Below are 17,225 nucleotides of genomic sequence, written 5' to 3' on the forward strand. Positions count from 1 at the left end.
TGGTCGTACATTTAGCAACAATTTCTTGGTCCCGTTTAATTGGCACATACTACAGTTTGAATGCCCAATTTTTTGTGGTTGTAGCCCGTCAAGTGGGTTCGGGTGGGTCAGTCAACCCGTTAGATTAAGCCCGCCCAGGCAGTTGCCAGTCTAGAGTGCAGTTTTCTTGCTGGTGATTTATTTTATGTCAACGTTGACATGTCAAACCATTCAAAGTGGTTTCGCTTCCGTTTGGCCAGAGAGTTTCACCAGTTCGTGGTTCGCAGTCCGCAGCGATAAAGCACGCGATTGCTGTGCTTGCTGTTCTTATTCTTGTTGCGCTTCCTGTTGTTGTTGTTGTTGTTAGGGTAGAGTGTGACATACTTACTGTGAGTGTAAGCCATTGTTATTTGGCCCGACTTGAAACACAAGGCTCCGTATTGCCACACAATGCCCAGCGTTGAGTTTTGTTTCTCACCGTCGGCAATTTTTTTTTAAATTCGTTATCAACAATTGACTCAAGTGTTATATGGCACATACAAATATGTATGTGAATGTGTGCGTGGGTGTATGTGAAGATTGTTGTCAGGTTGTCGCCCATGTTTTCAATGCTGGAATGTGCCTGCCGGCTACCCCCTTTTATTTGCTTAACAATTGTTTGGCTATGCTCAAAGGCAACGTTTTCATTCTTTGGATTAACTTGCCTCCCCATCCTCTCCCTGGGCCTTTCCCTTTGCCATCAAGCCCGATAATTTTTAATCCTTTGGTGTGCTTGGTATATATTTGAGAAATTGACTTTGGCGTTCTCTTTGCCATTCGCTTTCAATTGGCTTTTGTTCGGTGACTTTTGTTGTTCGCTTCTTACAATTCCACTGCTATTTACCTTATTTATTATTTGTTGTTTATGCCGCGAACCATTGTTTGTTTGGCCGCGTACACACCAGGCCATCCCAGACCACCCCAGGCCACTGCGGACAACATTCCTACGAATTGTTTTTCATTTCTTAGCGCGATTTTAATTTCTGATAGGTTTCGTGCTCGAAAATTTATGTTTTAACGATGCCTGTAAACTCTAATTGCTGATTGGATTTCATAAAACCAGCCCGGGAAACGTTATATTTGCTAAATGCTAAAACTCGTGTACTTACCGCCATAGACGACACAGGTAACTTCTAGGCTGCCGCCCTCCTCGTAGGGACCCGCCCGGGAATCGATGCGCAAGCGACGGTCATTATAAATGTTCGGCTGATGTGGAGGCACTATAGAAAGGGAAGGGAATTGGCCAATTAGTTATATGGCATTCATTTGCCCAATCAATTAAGTCTTAGCCAAGTACCGATTTCGACAGTTTTAAACATTCGTCAGCCGCAAATCACATATAATTTGTTCATTGCAAAACATCAAAGGGAATGTACCAACTGGGTCGTGTATCGGCGAGCATATCCACATATATTTTAAATATATGTGCATATATATTTGCATATTAAATTGTATGTTTTGCGGCTAACCAAAAAATCATTTGAGCTAATTTATGCGTGCAGCACGCAGAAAAAAACCTATAAATGTTAATTGCATTTTTTTACAAACGTGACAGCCGGCAAAAAATTTACATAAAATAAATATGATAAAACAAATATATTTTTCTGAGTTCTGGGTGATTAAAGCGCTGCAGTCGGTAAACTTACTTTTATTTTTGATGAAATGCATTTATTTTCCCATTTCATGTAATTTGTATTGAAAAGAAATATACTGAGGCATGTCTTATATATTAAATTATAATGCCATTATATTTTTCAGAGGGCTTTATATAATAATAAAATTTAAATCGTAAATGATTATGATTTGAATTAAAAGAAATATAAATTGCATTGCGTTCACATTCAAAATTTATTTAATTATCAATGTATTATACTTTATTATTTATAAAAAAAATGTAATTGCGATAATTTAATATTACATTTCATTTTAATATGCTTCGCAAAAAAAAAAACATAATAAGCATAATAAATAAAACAGTTGAGAGGGCCCGAATCAAATCATCAATAACTAGACCCATTTATATGAATTCGATACAAACAGGTATGGAAATCTAGTTTTTGTATCGAGGCTAGAGCCCGCACGGTTCAGGGAATCCCGGCAGAGCTCTCATGCTTGAGGCGCAAAGGCCTCAAATTATTTTAGTCTCTTTAAAATGTCTTTCCCTAAATGTTGTCCCCAAAAATTCAATTTTTTTATACACACCAACAACTTCCAAATTGACGTTGCTATTTCTGGTCTGCGATAGCTTAAAGTCCACACGACAGCGAAAGTTGCCCGCATCCTTTTCCTGTTGTGGTGGGTAACAAAAATTCAATTATGGATTGTTGTATTGTTGACACTTTAGCTTTTGCTTTGGCCATTTGGGTTGACTTACCTTAACCGGATTTATAATCAATTCCGCTGGCTCCTTGTGCGTGCGAAAGACGGCCCGATCTTCGAGCACCTCCTCATCACGCCAATGTGAGGGCGTTCCTGCATGGGCTCCACGCGTATCATAACTGTTGAAAACTCGTCACATTTGCTAAAGTTCATATTAAAGTTCAACTCTTTGAACTTACCTGTAGATTGGCAAATTGTTTTTGTACCAAACTACTAGGAGCACCTTGTCCTCCGGCAAACTAGAGCCAACATCGCATTTGATTTGTGCCGAATTATTGACGAGCACGCGCAGAATGTCACCATCTGCAAAAGATAGCACAATAAAATGAGTGTGTTCAATTTTTATTGAATTTTATTAAACTATATGAGTAAATGTTTCTGCAATTTCTTGACCGTTTCTGAAAATAATTGAGTTTTGACAACTGGCTTACTATCGATTTTTGTTTTGGTTCTTTATTTGAAATTTTAAATATTTCGATCCATTGAATTTAGTATGTAGACTATTGAAAATATAAAAAATACAAATCACATTCATGGCCCCCGCATTATTAATAAACCAATTTGTGCCCTAATGCGTCTAAACGGCAAAGGCAATTGTGGTGCTCTCGCTGAAATAGTTTTATGCGCCTAACGCAGCCACATCATTTTGCTAAGCTTTAAAATATCGATCGACTGACCAACGTGTAACCAGCATCAAAAAAAAAAAAAAAAATAAATGCCAGATAGGAAAAAAACAAAACAACAAAATCAGAACATCCATGAAGGCGGCCGCATAATGCGCCAATGTGCCGCAAAAACCCGGCCAATGCTGCCGCACGTGAGGGAAGCTGGATGAGGTGATTACCCAGCCGCATGCGGATTACAAAATGGCTGCCATTTTCATGTTTTTGCACTGTGTGTGTGGGTGTTTGTATACTTGTATGCGGTAAAAATGCAATGCGTATAACGTAAAAAATAAGACTAAAAGAGCTAGCAACCACAACAGCGATGTCAAGAACTACAGCAGCAAGAACAGCAACAACAACAACAACTGTGAATTGCGAATTGCAAACTGTGAGTTGGTTACCACATTGGGAATAGCATAAAGCAAACTGCTAGAAAGCGCCTTGGGCTGGGCTTTTGTTTCCAATTTTGCACTTGTGTGCGCAATATAATCGCAAAGGCCTACGCACACTCCCAACAAAACGTCTACATACAAACACGCATCCATACACACACACACACACTCAGATAAACACACTTATATTACTTTCGGTTGTGCCCGGCAGGCACTGCGTCACTTTGTCTACAAACAAACAGGCGACCACATGATAAATAATCGATAAATTATGTGGACACATGTTTAATCTAGCATGAAATGGAATCATTTCCCTTCAATTTGTTGTTAGCCAACCAAGCAGCCGGGCAACAACGACAGCAACAGAAACAACAGCAACCAAACACACAACAGATGTGCAATAGATGGAATTTTTGAGGGGCTATGGTGCTTTGTGGGGTGCCTATTTAAATACAAATAATGAGCAGTTTATAAATGCCAGCGAATATGTTGTTATCGTTGCAGGCAGCTCAAAACTGCGCGGGGGAGGCGAATGAAATTATCGCACATACGCCATGTTCAGCGTAGTTGCACACACACTGTACACACACACACATGCCCACACGCTGCCAACTACAACGGCGAACAACTTGTGGCCCACTGACCGCGTGCAGCAATTACATTTGCCCCCACCATACACAATGCCCACATAATGATAGATTTATCATTTGCTTAATTGCTTGGCTTGGAACAGGACAACGACAGCTTTAAGGCTGATGCTGCTGCTGTCTCTACATTTGATGATTAATAATTTATTTAATTAGCAGACAGTTTATTAAGTGTACGTGTAGCATATAAAGCCTACGCCATGCTTACCACCGAGTAAGACAAATATTGCCAAACAAGCATATATAAGTATACAAACAAACACTCATAAATGGAATTATGAAAAAGTAATTAATTTATTAAACTTAAAGGTAAACAAATGAAAACAGAAATGTAAGCGCAAAGGGGTCTTTAATATGAATGAACAGCAATAATGAATTATAAATTGTATTGAATTTAAATTAAAATAATTAATACTTAAAATATAAATTTAAATTTTAAGAAATAAATATGCATACATTGTTATAAAACAACAACTTCTGCAATACACATTATATTATTTTGAATACAATTGTATTCTAATTATAAAAGTTTTTAATTTAAAAGCTGCTCTTTTAATTTCAATTAAATGTTTTATTAGAAAAACTTAATTCCAAATATTTTCTATGTTTTCTAGATGTCTCAAATTTCTCTAGGAAAATTTAAATTTTCAATCTGAGATTCTGTTTTGAAATTTTAAGCTTAAATAAGTTAATTAAAAGTCAAATTTATGCTGCGCCACATTACTTGCCGATGTATTTTATACTCTACGTTGGCCGAGCGAAACTTTTGTTCCAGTTAACTAAGAGTGCCACTAATTACATTTATATGGCAAGTTGTCCGTCTCCTGCTCTGTGTCTCCGTTTCTCTTTCTCCGTTTGCTTCGCCTTATCTTCATGCTGTGCCCGATACAACAATGAAAATGCCAACAACAATGGCTTCAAGTAGTGGCTGCCTCTTACAAAGAGTCACTTTGCTGTGTCTATAGTTGCTGTTGTTGTTGTTTGTTATTATATCTGCGCACTATTGTTGTTGTTGTTGTTGTCTGCTTTAATGTAATTGAACATTTTCTAATTGACACTTGTCACTGGCAAAAACATTTTCAGAACTTCATTTTGACGCATTTACACATACATTTATTTCAATTTCCTTAACAACAAAAGCAGTAGCAACACGAACAACAGTAACAACAACAGCAATTGCACGCATACAAAAACTAAATAAAGTTGTAGCACAATAGCTCCTACGTCTGACAATGCTACACGAAACGTAGCTCGGAATTTATTGCATTGGCTGTACAAGGAGCGTTGAAAAGGGGGGACAGCTGCCTGCCTGCTGCTGTGCTGCAGTTAAGGAAGAAAAAACACTCGCTCGCACACAATGCCAGCAACGACTGGCAGTCAGGTATGCAATCTGGCCATGACGTCCGTTATTCCTACTCTCATGGTCGCCCTTGGCAGTCGTGAATCCATAGCTAACAGGCGATGCAACTAAATACAAAAACCACGTGACAATGTTTTCAGAACAACAACAGCAACAACAACGTGTATGGGTCAACATTTCAAATGGATTTGCCGATAAAAAAAGAAGGTCGTAGCCTTGTCTATGGTCTATCGGGTGTTGCAGCAGCCAGCAACTTTCGTATTTGTCGCATTTGTCACAAGGCGTAGTGCAAACCGCATTAGCCTTCATCAAGCCGAACAAATGCCGATGCAAGGCAAAAAATTAAAAAACAGACACAACGTACAGCAAATATTGGATAACTAGGCGAATGCGTGATATGTTGGCGTTACACAAAGTCAATATGCTTTAGGTTCTGCTCAACGCCCGGAATGAGAGAGTGTGTACTCAATTGCTGGTAAATCTTTAAAGTAGGGACGATTTATTCAACTGATAAGACTTAAAAAAAAAACATTTTTAATTTACAGAACCTACAGAACAATGTAGGAAGCCCGCTCTGTATTAAAATGTAGTTGTTTCACTTCTGTTGAAATTAAAACAGACCAGATCTTGCAAAATAATCGATCCCAAACATCTAATCAATGCTTAGTGTGCAAAGGAACTGTATTGCTTTCTATTCAACTAGTTTGAGTGCATTTTGTCGACTATCATAATTCTCGTTTGCTAAAATATAAAAATAAATATAAAACGTATACAGCATAATATGGACCTCTTAATTTTCTTATACCGCGTATACAACGCAGCTCTTAATTTACTTTTCCGAGGCATTATGTATACGCCATGAGAAACAGATAATGTTCTGATAAAAACAAGAAAACAGCAAATAATGTTCAATCAAATGTCAAGTGAGCACGATTCTCTTTTGTGTTTTAAAAAGTTAATGCATTTTCTATTTTTCATGCATTAGTATTTCAGCTGCACCATTATCGAAATGCCATAAATGCTGGCAGTCAAGGAGTCAGCCTGTCAGCTGAAAGCAATTGACTGCCACAGGAATCGAGCACTGACAGCGCCAGAAGAAAGAAAAGTGCAGCAGCACAGCCAACTAAGGGCTGCATTAAAATGATAACGTCAAAACTTTTGTATTAGAAGTTAAGCTAAGCGTCCTAAACTTTTGCAGCTAGCCGAAAATCGAGTTGAATGCAGCTCAACAAGAAAATTATGAGGGTAACATAATAATAATAATAAAAATAATAAAAGTATAGTTGGTAATATTAAGATGAGTATGAGCCACAGCAACAATTGGATGCGTACCACTAAAAGTGAAAAATCAAATGCGCAAACTTTGCTGTGACACGTGGAAACCCAAGGGCTTAGCTTCTGGCGATAGCAAGCACCGCAAACAGGTCCGGATCAGTGCGGCCACATGCCATGTTCTATGGAATTTTTTTTCATAGCTCGCGAACATCGTTAGCACAAATTGTTGTTTGAGTTAACAAGAGATTTGCTAATGCCAAATGACGAAACAAAAACTTTAGCAAATCAGAGAAAAAGGTAAAACAAGGCCAAGTTAACCACAAAGCTGCTGACTAGCCCGCATTTGGGCAGTCGGAAAAAATTTAGCTTTAATTCTGTACGTCTGGCAAGTTTGCCTCTCAGTCTTATGTCTGATAAGCTGATGCATAAATCACAATTTGGTTGCGCTGTAAAGTATACGATCGCAACACGTTTGCCAAGTTGCGGGGCAAATTGGTGGCCAAGTTTATTAAACGTCTCGCGACTTTGGCAATAATTTCGATTTTGGGCATGCAATAAATTTTCTTTAATGTGCAATTTATGGGACACCATTTAATTAGTTTCCGTTGCTCAGGCCCCGGCCAAATTGATGTTGACAGAGATTATTGGCTGGGCACGTAATGCCCGTGAAGCTGTATCTTCCCAACTCTCAATCTTTCCCCGCTAAGTCCCCCTTTGACTACGCTCAGCTAATGGCCCAAAGTTGCCGCTGGCATCTACTTTATTTGTACGTGTCGCTGGGCCCGACTGGCTCCCGGCCATAACTTCCGCTTTACGCCCATTGACCTCGTCAACATTTATCTACCGGTTAAATGCCTTATATGGCCCATATGTCTGCTAGTGCTTCCCACATGCTGTCCAAAAGTTTTTGTTTTCGACTTGGCTAAATTTGTTGTGTTTTGTAGTTGGCCCTGCATTTGTTGTCTTTGTGTTAGTTATGATTATTGCCGTGTTTATTGCGATTGCTGAAAAGCCCTTATCAAGATTAATTGCCGGAAAATTTTTATGCACACCACAATTGACACTTTCAGGGCATGCCAATTGCCAATGTCATCGCTTATTACCGAGTTAAATTTGTGTCCAAGTCATTTTTGTGGCATGTGGCATAGTTAAGTTCTGAATTGACTCACTAGTTTGTCAGGTCTTAGCGAATGCCCGCAAATCGATCGATAAAATTTACATTATTTAAATGGAAAGACTTGTACATTTTAATAGGCCGTTGTCAGGCCTAGCAATTGAAGCATGCAAAGAGGTATTTAATAGTTTTTTCTTAAGTTCATAGCTCATAAAATATTAAGCAAAATTAGCTACTACAAAGAACACTAATCAAACTATGCAATGCGCAAGACAAGTAAACAAGAAAACGTTAAATTAATAGGAATACATTTAATAATGTACATAACATTCTATATTAAATTATTGTTATTTCTGCTGAAAACTCAGTTTTATGTGCAACTTTCAATTAGCCTTGCGCACCTATCCTTGAATGAATCAGATAAAAATAAAGCTGTGCTAGTTATAGTTACTATGTTTTTTGAAAATTTCCAATAAAATAATAATTATAATAAATATACAGGCAAATAAATTACAGGTGTGAAATATTTAAACTGTGCTGGTAAATAATGTCCAATAAAAATAAAGCATTTACAAAACAAGTAAAAGCTATATATATATTCTATTTTAGAATCTATATGTCAAGTTTGGTGACTCTATCTCTTATTATTTACCGAAATTACCCAAAAAACAGGATATCGATATCGATTTTTATCGATTGCTTGGAAACGGAGTAAGTTATCGATTATCGGAAACAAGCTCGATCTGAGCAGGCACTAGGAGCACCTACATCTAAAATTTCTAGCTCTTATAGGTTCTGAGATCCTTGCGTTCATACATACGGACGGACGGACGGACAGACAGACGGGCATGGCTAGATCGACTCGGCTATTGGCTATCCTTCTGCCTGTTACATACATTTGGATTTTGCACAAATACAATATAACTTTATACCCATTTTTAATGGGTTCAGGGTATAAAAAAGTAAATAAATATATTAAATACATATATAAAATATTTTTGATTGGATACAAAAATATTTACGTATATTTATTTAAAAAATATTTTTGTGGCATGCTGTTTTATACCGTTTTTTTTTTTTTAGCGTTGTGTATTATCGTAAGTGTATATATCTGATATACAAACTGCTCAGCTACCCCTTTACGATTTTCCACCCTTCGATCACTGGCGTACAGCTTTTGCATTTCCCAGTACTGGTGCACCCGCCCAAAGAAAATATATTTAAATGTTTTATAGTGCTCTGCTATGTTACAAAAAAAAACTATTACAACATGCAAATTATAATTGCGCTATTAAAAATTGCATATTAAATGCGACACAACAAAACAAAAGCAAAAACAACAACAACCTGAAGGCATTAGCTGAAACAAGCGATGGGAATGTGTAAGCCGACGCCAAACAGTAACACGAACAGCATTGGGCAATGCAACACTAACACAAACTGCAACAAACACAACGACGACCACTCAGCAGCAGCAACAACAACCAGCGAAAGTCCTGGCAAATAGTTTAAAGCATGATTTTACCCAGCGCACGGCACGCACCAGAAGCAGTCAGAGCTGCAAATGTGTGCGAGCACGTGAGTGTGTGTGTATGTGCATGTTTGGCTGTGTGTGTCAGTTGTTGCGATTGTTGGTTTACTGCCAGCAGGCAGCAAAACCTTGGCCCATAAATTATTCATTGATTAGCAACAAATGCCATTAAACATGCACCCAAAGTGCTTTGCCTGCAGTCAGCGCAACTAGCAGCAGGAGACTTGTGTTTGTGTGCGAGTGTGTGTGTTTGTGTGTGTCACGCATTTTAAACTGTCATTTGTTAGGCGTCTGCCTCTCGAAATTGCCCAATTGTTGGCTATTGCTGTCCCCTGCCAAACAGTCGGCCCAAGAGCGTGCTATAAATTATCCACTGCTGCTGGCAGGCCATCAAAGAGCGCTAAACGGCTTACACTTTGCGCATATTTTGGCCAAAATCCGCGACCTATGCCCAAATGTACGCCCCCAAGCTCACGCCCACGCGCGACAATAACAGTTAATGCTGCCGCTGCTCTTGCCACATCCAAGGCCATGGAAAAAGCTCTACTCACTTTCTAAATTTTTTTTAATATACCCTACTCTTGCACAGGGCTAAGTCGCTGATTCTAATCTGCCTGTAACACGCTATAAATCAATGGCAACAGTGTTCGGAATTCTATAAGGCCTTTTTGCATTTTAAACCCGAACTACTCCAAGTGAGACGCGAATTGGGACAAGTGTAATATCAACTTATATTCACTATATAAAAGCGATTGGAATGGAGGTTAACTGCAGATCAGTCACATACTTATAATGCGTATACACTCATATAATTTCTTGATCACTTTTTACACTCGCAAGTTGAGAATTGTTTTCAATCTCATTACCACACTAGCAAATGCTTATTTTTCTCTTAAACTCTGCTTTGTGCACTATTCTTAAGCGATTTAAAGTACTGTTACATAGTTTAACAACCAGTTAAACAATTTATACCCTTTTATTTATTTGTGTTGCATTTAATAGCTAAAAGATAGAGCTTATCATTTTATATATTCATCATCTCAACAAAATAAATCGCACTAAGAGCATTACAAGTTCGTTGTGATTTAACCGTGGCATTTTCTTCTTTGTTGTTATTTTTGAGCGCCATTTTATTTTCGCTGAATTTTAATTTAAATGTTTTTGGCAGCCTTTTTGGTTGCTTAAACAAAAAAAAAAAAAGAAAAAGTTTCATGTCAACGGCTTTTAAGCGCTGATTTCGTACGGAATTTAGTGGGTGGAGCTGGGCGCATACGAGTTGAGCGGCTTGATAAAAATCTGAAAATGGCCAGCAAAGCGAACATTTTTCAATGGCATTTTTTGTGCTTCGCTGTGGGCCATAGGTGACCCTGAGCTGCGGTTCCTTTCACATACGAACTTAGGTCACGGACTGCAAAACGCATGAAACACACATACAGATGGGTCAGACGGGACACACACATGATTTATGCAGCTGGTGTTCTGTGTGCGGCTTTTAATTTGCTTAATTTTGCGCTTAGCCACAGCAGCAGTGGCAGCAGCTGCGTTGGTGGCCACTTTGCCACAGCCGGCAACCCCTTTTCAATTTCAATGTGAAAGGCTTTCATCACTCGTACTCTGTACTTTGTGCCTTTCTCAACCCACTCTATATTTCTCTCTCACTCTTTCGCTGGCTGTGGCTAATTTGGCAACAGCTGTTGACCATTTTTAAATGGAATTTTGCGGATAAACATACGTCTGTCTTTTCGCTTTCTGCCACATTGATAAATAGCGCTTATTTAAGGTACTTGAACCTCTTGCACCCCTGAGAATCTATGTCACATAGAACCCACACACACACAAAAACACACACTCACATATCCAAAACAGCCTCTTAACTGCGTTTAAAAGAGACTGCAACAGTCAGGTGAGGGCACATAAATCTGACAGGCAACAGCTGTGGAATGCACACAGACCCTCAGCCAAGGGTAACAATAGACCTTGCCTTACTTTAAGCTCACAGTTTATTATAGTCTCGCAACTAAAGCAGCTTAAACTTAACTTCTTCCATGGAAAGGACTCTTTTTATATGTATTTATGCATCACATATTTTTCCTCAAAAATTTCTTTGAATTTGCATCTAATGCTTTGAAGCTCTACCATTAATACATATTACATAATATTCTATTCAAAAGATTGATAGAAATATATGCATCTTTATGCATTATATATTTGTTCTACGAGCCGTTCTTAGAATAACCGAAAATGAAAATAAAAGATACTCTGATTAAGCATTTTAGACTAAAAAGTATTGTTAGTTTTTTGCGACATATTTATTTGGATATTTTAATTAATTTAAAGACTTCCCTTCATTTTAGTATTAACTTTAACATTTTTAATAAAATATTATTCTGTGGGTATTTAGATAAATTGATGCTTTATTCCTTAAGTGTTCCCCAATATCTGTTATCTTGCGTGTTTGGAGCCAATATCAAATTTGATAGCTCTGCAAAAGGTGCACATTTGAGTACACTATGAACTTAAATCGTAGTATGAAGGCTTACCATTGGATAAGTTTAGCTTGTAGGCCTAAGCCAACAACCAACAAGGGCATAGAGTGCCATAATAATGTCCATATCGTATTTTGATGTAATCGCACGCACAACCCGGCTGGGCAACACATGCATACACATACAACTTCAATGAGTGTGACATGCACACTTTCTGTGGCAATGCCCTCCGGCAATCTGTAGCAGCTTCCAGCGCTAACCCCGAAATTGATTTCATTAAAATTTCAAAAGATATGCCTCGAGCACGAGCATATGTATAGGATGGAAGTTGGGTAGTTGTTCTCATGGTTGGCAGTTTGCTCTCGGTGTCTACGTATCAATTAACCTGTCTAACACTTTGTTGTGGTTGTGCCACGCCTTAAAGCATGCAATGCGCCACAATTGATTAAAAAGGTTAAAAAGAGAAGAATATATTCCGGATACATGCAAATCCCGTCGCTCCAACAGGCTGGTATTGAAATTGACAATTTTGCGAGTTGTTTGTTGTTGCATATATACTTTTTGTGTATACATACTTTTTATAAATATACATGCATACTTTTTTATAAAATTGCGAAAATTGGCTCAGTTATTGGTTTAATCACGTTTTGCGGTTGACTAAAAACCAATTTAAAGGGCCAGCAAGAAAGCAACTTTAAGTGCGAAAGAGAGCGGAAGCGTGCCTTACAGGAAAAGGGAGCAAGCGAAAAGCATTTCAGCTGACCTTGCAAATGGCACTCAGGCAGATATCCAGAGGCAGTTGAAATTTGCCAACGCGGCAAAAGTAAGCCCGAAAACTTATGCATAGAAAGAAAGAAGGCAAGTTCAACGCACCAAAAGGACACGACCAGACAGCAAAAGCCAAGAAAATGCCGGCATGTGTCTAAGTAAATCGGTGTGTGCGGGTATGTGTATGTGTGTGCATGTTTTCCTGTGTTTGACTTTCAGCTTGCAGCTAAATTGTTATCAGCTCGTATTTTAATAATGGCCAGCTTAAAGTGTAGGACAAGAAAAATGTTTGCCAACAAAGAAGCTGACAACAAAAGATGCCCAAGCCAAATGTGCGAAAAATCATTAAAAATTCTACAGATAAAGACGAGACAGACTTACATAAATAGCAAGGTGACGTTTATTTAGCACAGGTCAAATTAATATGTCTGCAGATACAAAAGTGGAGAGAGGAAAATGAACCAAACAGGACAGTAGAGGACATGCAACTTCTGGCCAAGATGAATGGTAGGCAGTCCTCAAAGTTACTAAAAATAGATATATTAAAGGTAAAGATATGACGGAAATGTGAGCATAAGGCAAAATAATATACATAGCCAGTAAGCTGTTTTTTCCTATTGCCACAAACTACTGACGATGATGAAGACTTATGTCGCTTAAGTGTAATTTATAAGCACTGCAAAAACTGCAAGCAACCAAGGATGCAGCTGCAATAGCAATGGCAACTGCCTACATTTAGAAAGGCAAAGCTGAAGTGGGCAAAGTACTCGAAACTCGGGCCATGATGCTAATGAAGCTCTATAAGCAGAATGTATATCCGCACTTGTCTCACTGACAGCTATTAAAAATTCTCAAGTGGAATTTGTTGCCTAAGCAACACAGATCCCCATCAAGAGCATTAACATGCAACAGTTGAACCTGGCACTTTCGCTGAATGAATTTGAATGAATGCAGAAGAGTACAAAAAAAAGTTACTAAAACAATTAAAAGTGAAAGGAGCACAGCTAATACGAATTAGTGTAATGAGATTTATATGTGCGGTAAAACATGGATAATCCTAAAAAGTTAACGGATACTCTTGTAATATTTATACATATATAACGTAAGATGTCCTTGCTTGGGCACCATAGGCGTATACATTGAGAGATCTGAAAGTATTTTAGATAAATATAAATTATATTATTTAAAGCCAGGTTCTAAATGTGATTCCTCTTTGGGCACCATCTACTTGATCGGTTGAAAGAAATCATTTTATTTTTCGGAAAATACATATTTATAGTTTGCTGAAATATTCGTACAGATATATATATTTCAAACGAAAATTCCAATATTCCCAATAAGTGATGCTTATATAGATCTTGGCTTGACCAACAATACCGACTGCCACTGAACTCAGATTATAAATAGAAAATAGATGAACGGAAGCAAGGCTGCAAAAAGTTCTGACTAGGACGGGACCCTAAAATAGCCACAGTCATCAAGCAAGAAAAGCAAAAGAAAACCCAGCGAATGAAATAAAGCTGAGGCCCAACAAAGAAAATTGAAAATTTACGAAAAAAAATTTACACAGAAATAAGTGTGTTGGAAAATTTATTTCATCAATTTAGAAGTAAATTGTTTGGAGAATACAGCACAAGAGCAGTAACAACAACAACAGAAGCAAGACTATAAACAGCTTAACTAATACATGCACAAAAGCTTACACACACATATAATGAAGCGGAAAGTTGTTTGGGATAGCAAATAAAAGCGCCTGAGAGTGGAATTTGCTGTTGAGGCTGCCAAAGAAATCGATTATGCCTTAATCTGTTGTTGGAGCAGCTCGAAATAGGTAAATACATAAATGATATACGAGCCCGAGACAGTGTCATACCCAGTTTATAGTGGCACACAAAAGTATGGTATGTCAACGGAGACAAATGGCAAAATGTTGCAGCCGCAGCAGCAACAGCAACTTGAGCTGCATGTTACGCATACGTCGCGTGGGCAAGCATCCAGACTGCGTCGTTCAGGGCTAAGCTCAGCTCGCATAGCTTTTGCCAGATAAACGCGCCATGGGAAGAGAGCTGCCAGTGCAGTTGTTGTTCATGTTGTTGTTGTTTGCTGTGGCGTCGAGTACATGTGTAAATTACGAGTTTCGCACAAAAGTTGCAACAACAACAACAGCCAGAGCGCCACATTGAGCAAGGACAGCTAGCAGAGTGGTATTCAGGCAGTTGCCCTTGCAAACACAGATACACGCTCCAAAAGTGGCTAAAAGTGTACGTAAAAATGCATGATATATGGTAAATGTTTTGTGGCATTTTTGGCTTAGTCTGCAGCTCTTAACTGACGCTTGTAGCTGGAGTATCTTTTCTGCTGCTGCTGCTACCCCTGATGTTGCTGTTACTCCGCCCGCCCTTGGTTCCTCAGGCTATATCTTCAGTCAAACATAATGCATACAAATTGTGGAATTTTATATATGTATGTGGGTTGGTCTGCATTTTAGCATTGAACATGACATTTAACGATTATCATTGATAAGGGCATGTTGCAGCAATGCCAGAGTATAAAAATGCAATGCTGCAAGTTGAAATTCCAGCTGGTATTCCGGGTTGTTGTAAAATAAAAGCCAGGTAAAAAGCTTCGTGTAGGTATGCTAAACTTTTTGAGCCTCAACTTAAGTCCGATGAGTTTTTTAAAGCATTTTAAATACTTTGAAATTTAAATACAACTTTTATTGGCCCAAGGCCAGAGCATTTGGCTAACATTCGCTTCAATTCAGTTGCAGCAACAATTGGTCCTAATTTCTTGCACATAAATCAGACTGAAAATTGAGCAGCCAGAGGAATAAATATGCACATAAATAGACATTACAGCCGGTCCACACAGAGCCGCAAAAAATCTTGATCCAGTGACTTCGGCTCAACAACTTCTGGATAATAGAAATTGTAAACTAAAATTGAATTATCTTTTGACCAAGGCACAATTTAAAAATTACTCACTTGGAAAATTCAATCAGTAAACGGGCAGCTCACCACAACAAAAGCACAGCTCACCTTTTACCCAGCCAAAGCTCATCCTACACTCAAAGTCGTTTAGTGTGTATGTGTGTGTGTGGGGGGGGGGCAAGTAAATAAATGAAATACAACAGCAGCAATTGCCTCAGAAAGCAATTTTGGTAGGCTCGAAAACACACACACACACACCTGTAAAGCAGCTTTAAGGGGCAGCCAAAAAATGCTTAAGATGCCGACAAGTCCAAGCAAAAGAAAAATTTACACAATTTTTATTCCGCTTTACAAAGGATTCGAGGAATTTGTGCTTGGCACATGCTGGTTATGTTGACTTAAGCTTTAAGCTGCTCAACCGAAGCGCGTAACGGCAATTTGTGCCTGTTGTTCGACAACGCTTGGGCACCGCAGGCTATTCGCACGCATTAGCGCCGCTAAGTAGGCAACGAAACGCGGCGCAGTGGACGGAATCAGAGAATCCTTGGCGAACCGGACGTACCAGAATCCTTCAGGCAGCAGCAATGCCAAAGTTAATAATTATTTTTTTAATGCCCATTTTTCAAGCTGCTTACCAAACTAAAAGGTCACTTCATTTTTGTTGTTAGGTATTATCTTAGAATATAATAATAACAATAATTAAAAAATGCAATAATAGTTCGATATTTTATTATAGTTTTTCGATCTTTCCATATCTTTTTGCTAAGAGTTTTCATCGAGCTTATCAATTAGATTTTACTTTTGTATATTTTTATACCCTGAACCCATTAAAAATGGGTATAAGGGTATATTGTATCTGTGCAAAATCCAAATGTATGTAACAGGCAGAAGGAAGCATATCCGACCCCATAAAGTATATATATTCTTGATCAGCACCAATAGCCGAGTCGATCTAGCCATGTCCGTCTGTCTGTCCGTCCGTATGTATGAACGCAAGGATCTCAGAACCTATAAGAGCTATAGACTGATGTAGATGCTCCTAGTTCCCGCTCAGATCCTTAGTCTCAGAACTTAGTCCGTTTCCAAGCAATCGATAAAAATCGATATCGATATCCTGTTTTTTGGGCAATTTTGGTAAATAATAAGAGCTAGAGTCACCAAACTTGACATATAGCTTCTAAAATAGAATATATATATGCATTTGATGTTGGAAGAAGACGGTTCAGGGTATCCCCTAGTCGGGAGCTCCCGACTAAAACCTCTTACTTGTTTTAGCTTATTTCTGTGAAGAACTTCATCAACTCACAACTGGTCGCAAAAGATTCATGCAAACTGAATGTTAGTTTATTTGGCACATGAAGCATATACACCATGCCTCATTTAATATATCAATAATACATATATATTTATTCGCTTTATGTGCCCAGCTTTTATGTGGCTTTTGGCAATACCACGTGTCGTATACGTTATGTGCACAGCTTGAAAAAGCCACATGAGGGTGGCACATGCCTTAGTTAAAGCTACACACGAGATTTAGTTCGGTGTTTTAAACTTTAACATCCCTGTCCTCCCGCCATTTCTGATGCGCTCATATCTCTCGGATACACTTATTTTTTTTGCGTATGAAAATCTCATAGAGTTGTTTTAAGCGCATTTAATC

At 38.3% G+C, this 17,225-nt stretch overlaps 1 protein-coding gene and 1 long non-coding RNA gene across 2 annotated transcripts in view; one reads left to right on the top strand and one right to left on the bottom strand.

The window, feature by feature from the left end:
* LOC115765673 (protein turtle homolog B) overlaps positions 1–17,225 on the bottom strand; it is a 66,957-nt gene that overhangs the window by 38,148 nt on the left and 11,584 nt on the right. The window contains exons 2-5 of the mRNA XM_030709335.1: positions 2,577–2,700; positions 2,393–2,516; positions 2,221–2,305; positions 1,128–1,238 (exon numbers count right to left, since the gene is read on the bottom strand). Of these exons, the coding sequence (XP_030565195.1) occupies positions 1,128–1,238; positions 2,221–2,305; positions 2,393–2,516; positions 2,577–2,700 (444 nt within the window). The remainder of the gene's footprint in view (positions 1–1,127; positions 1,239–2,220; positions 2,306–2,392; positions 2,517–2,576; positions 2,701–17,225) is intronic.
* On the top strand, positions 5,217–6,236 carry LOC115765674. The gene is made up of 3 exons (XR_004018135.1): positions 5,217–5,482; positions 5,539–5,936; positions 6,007–6,236. It is a non-coding gene; the product is annotated as an uncharacterized LOC115765674 (long non-coding RNA).

This window comes from Drosophila novamexicana, unplaced genomic scaffold, assembly GCF_003285875.2.
Source record: "Drosophila novamexicana strain 15010-1031.04,08,12 unplaced genomic scaffold, DnovRS2.1 tig00000986-arrow-arrow-pilon, whole genome shotgun sequence".
NCBI lineage: Eukaryota > Metazoa > Arthropoda > Insecta > Diptera > Drosophilidae > Drosophila > Drosophila novamexicana.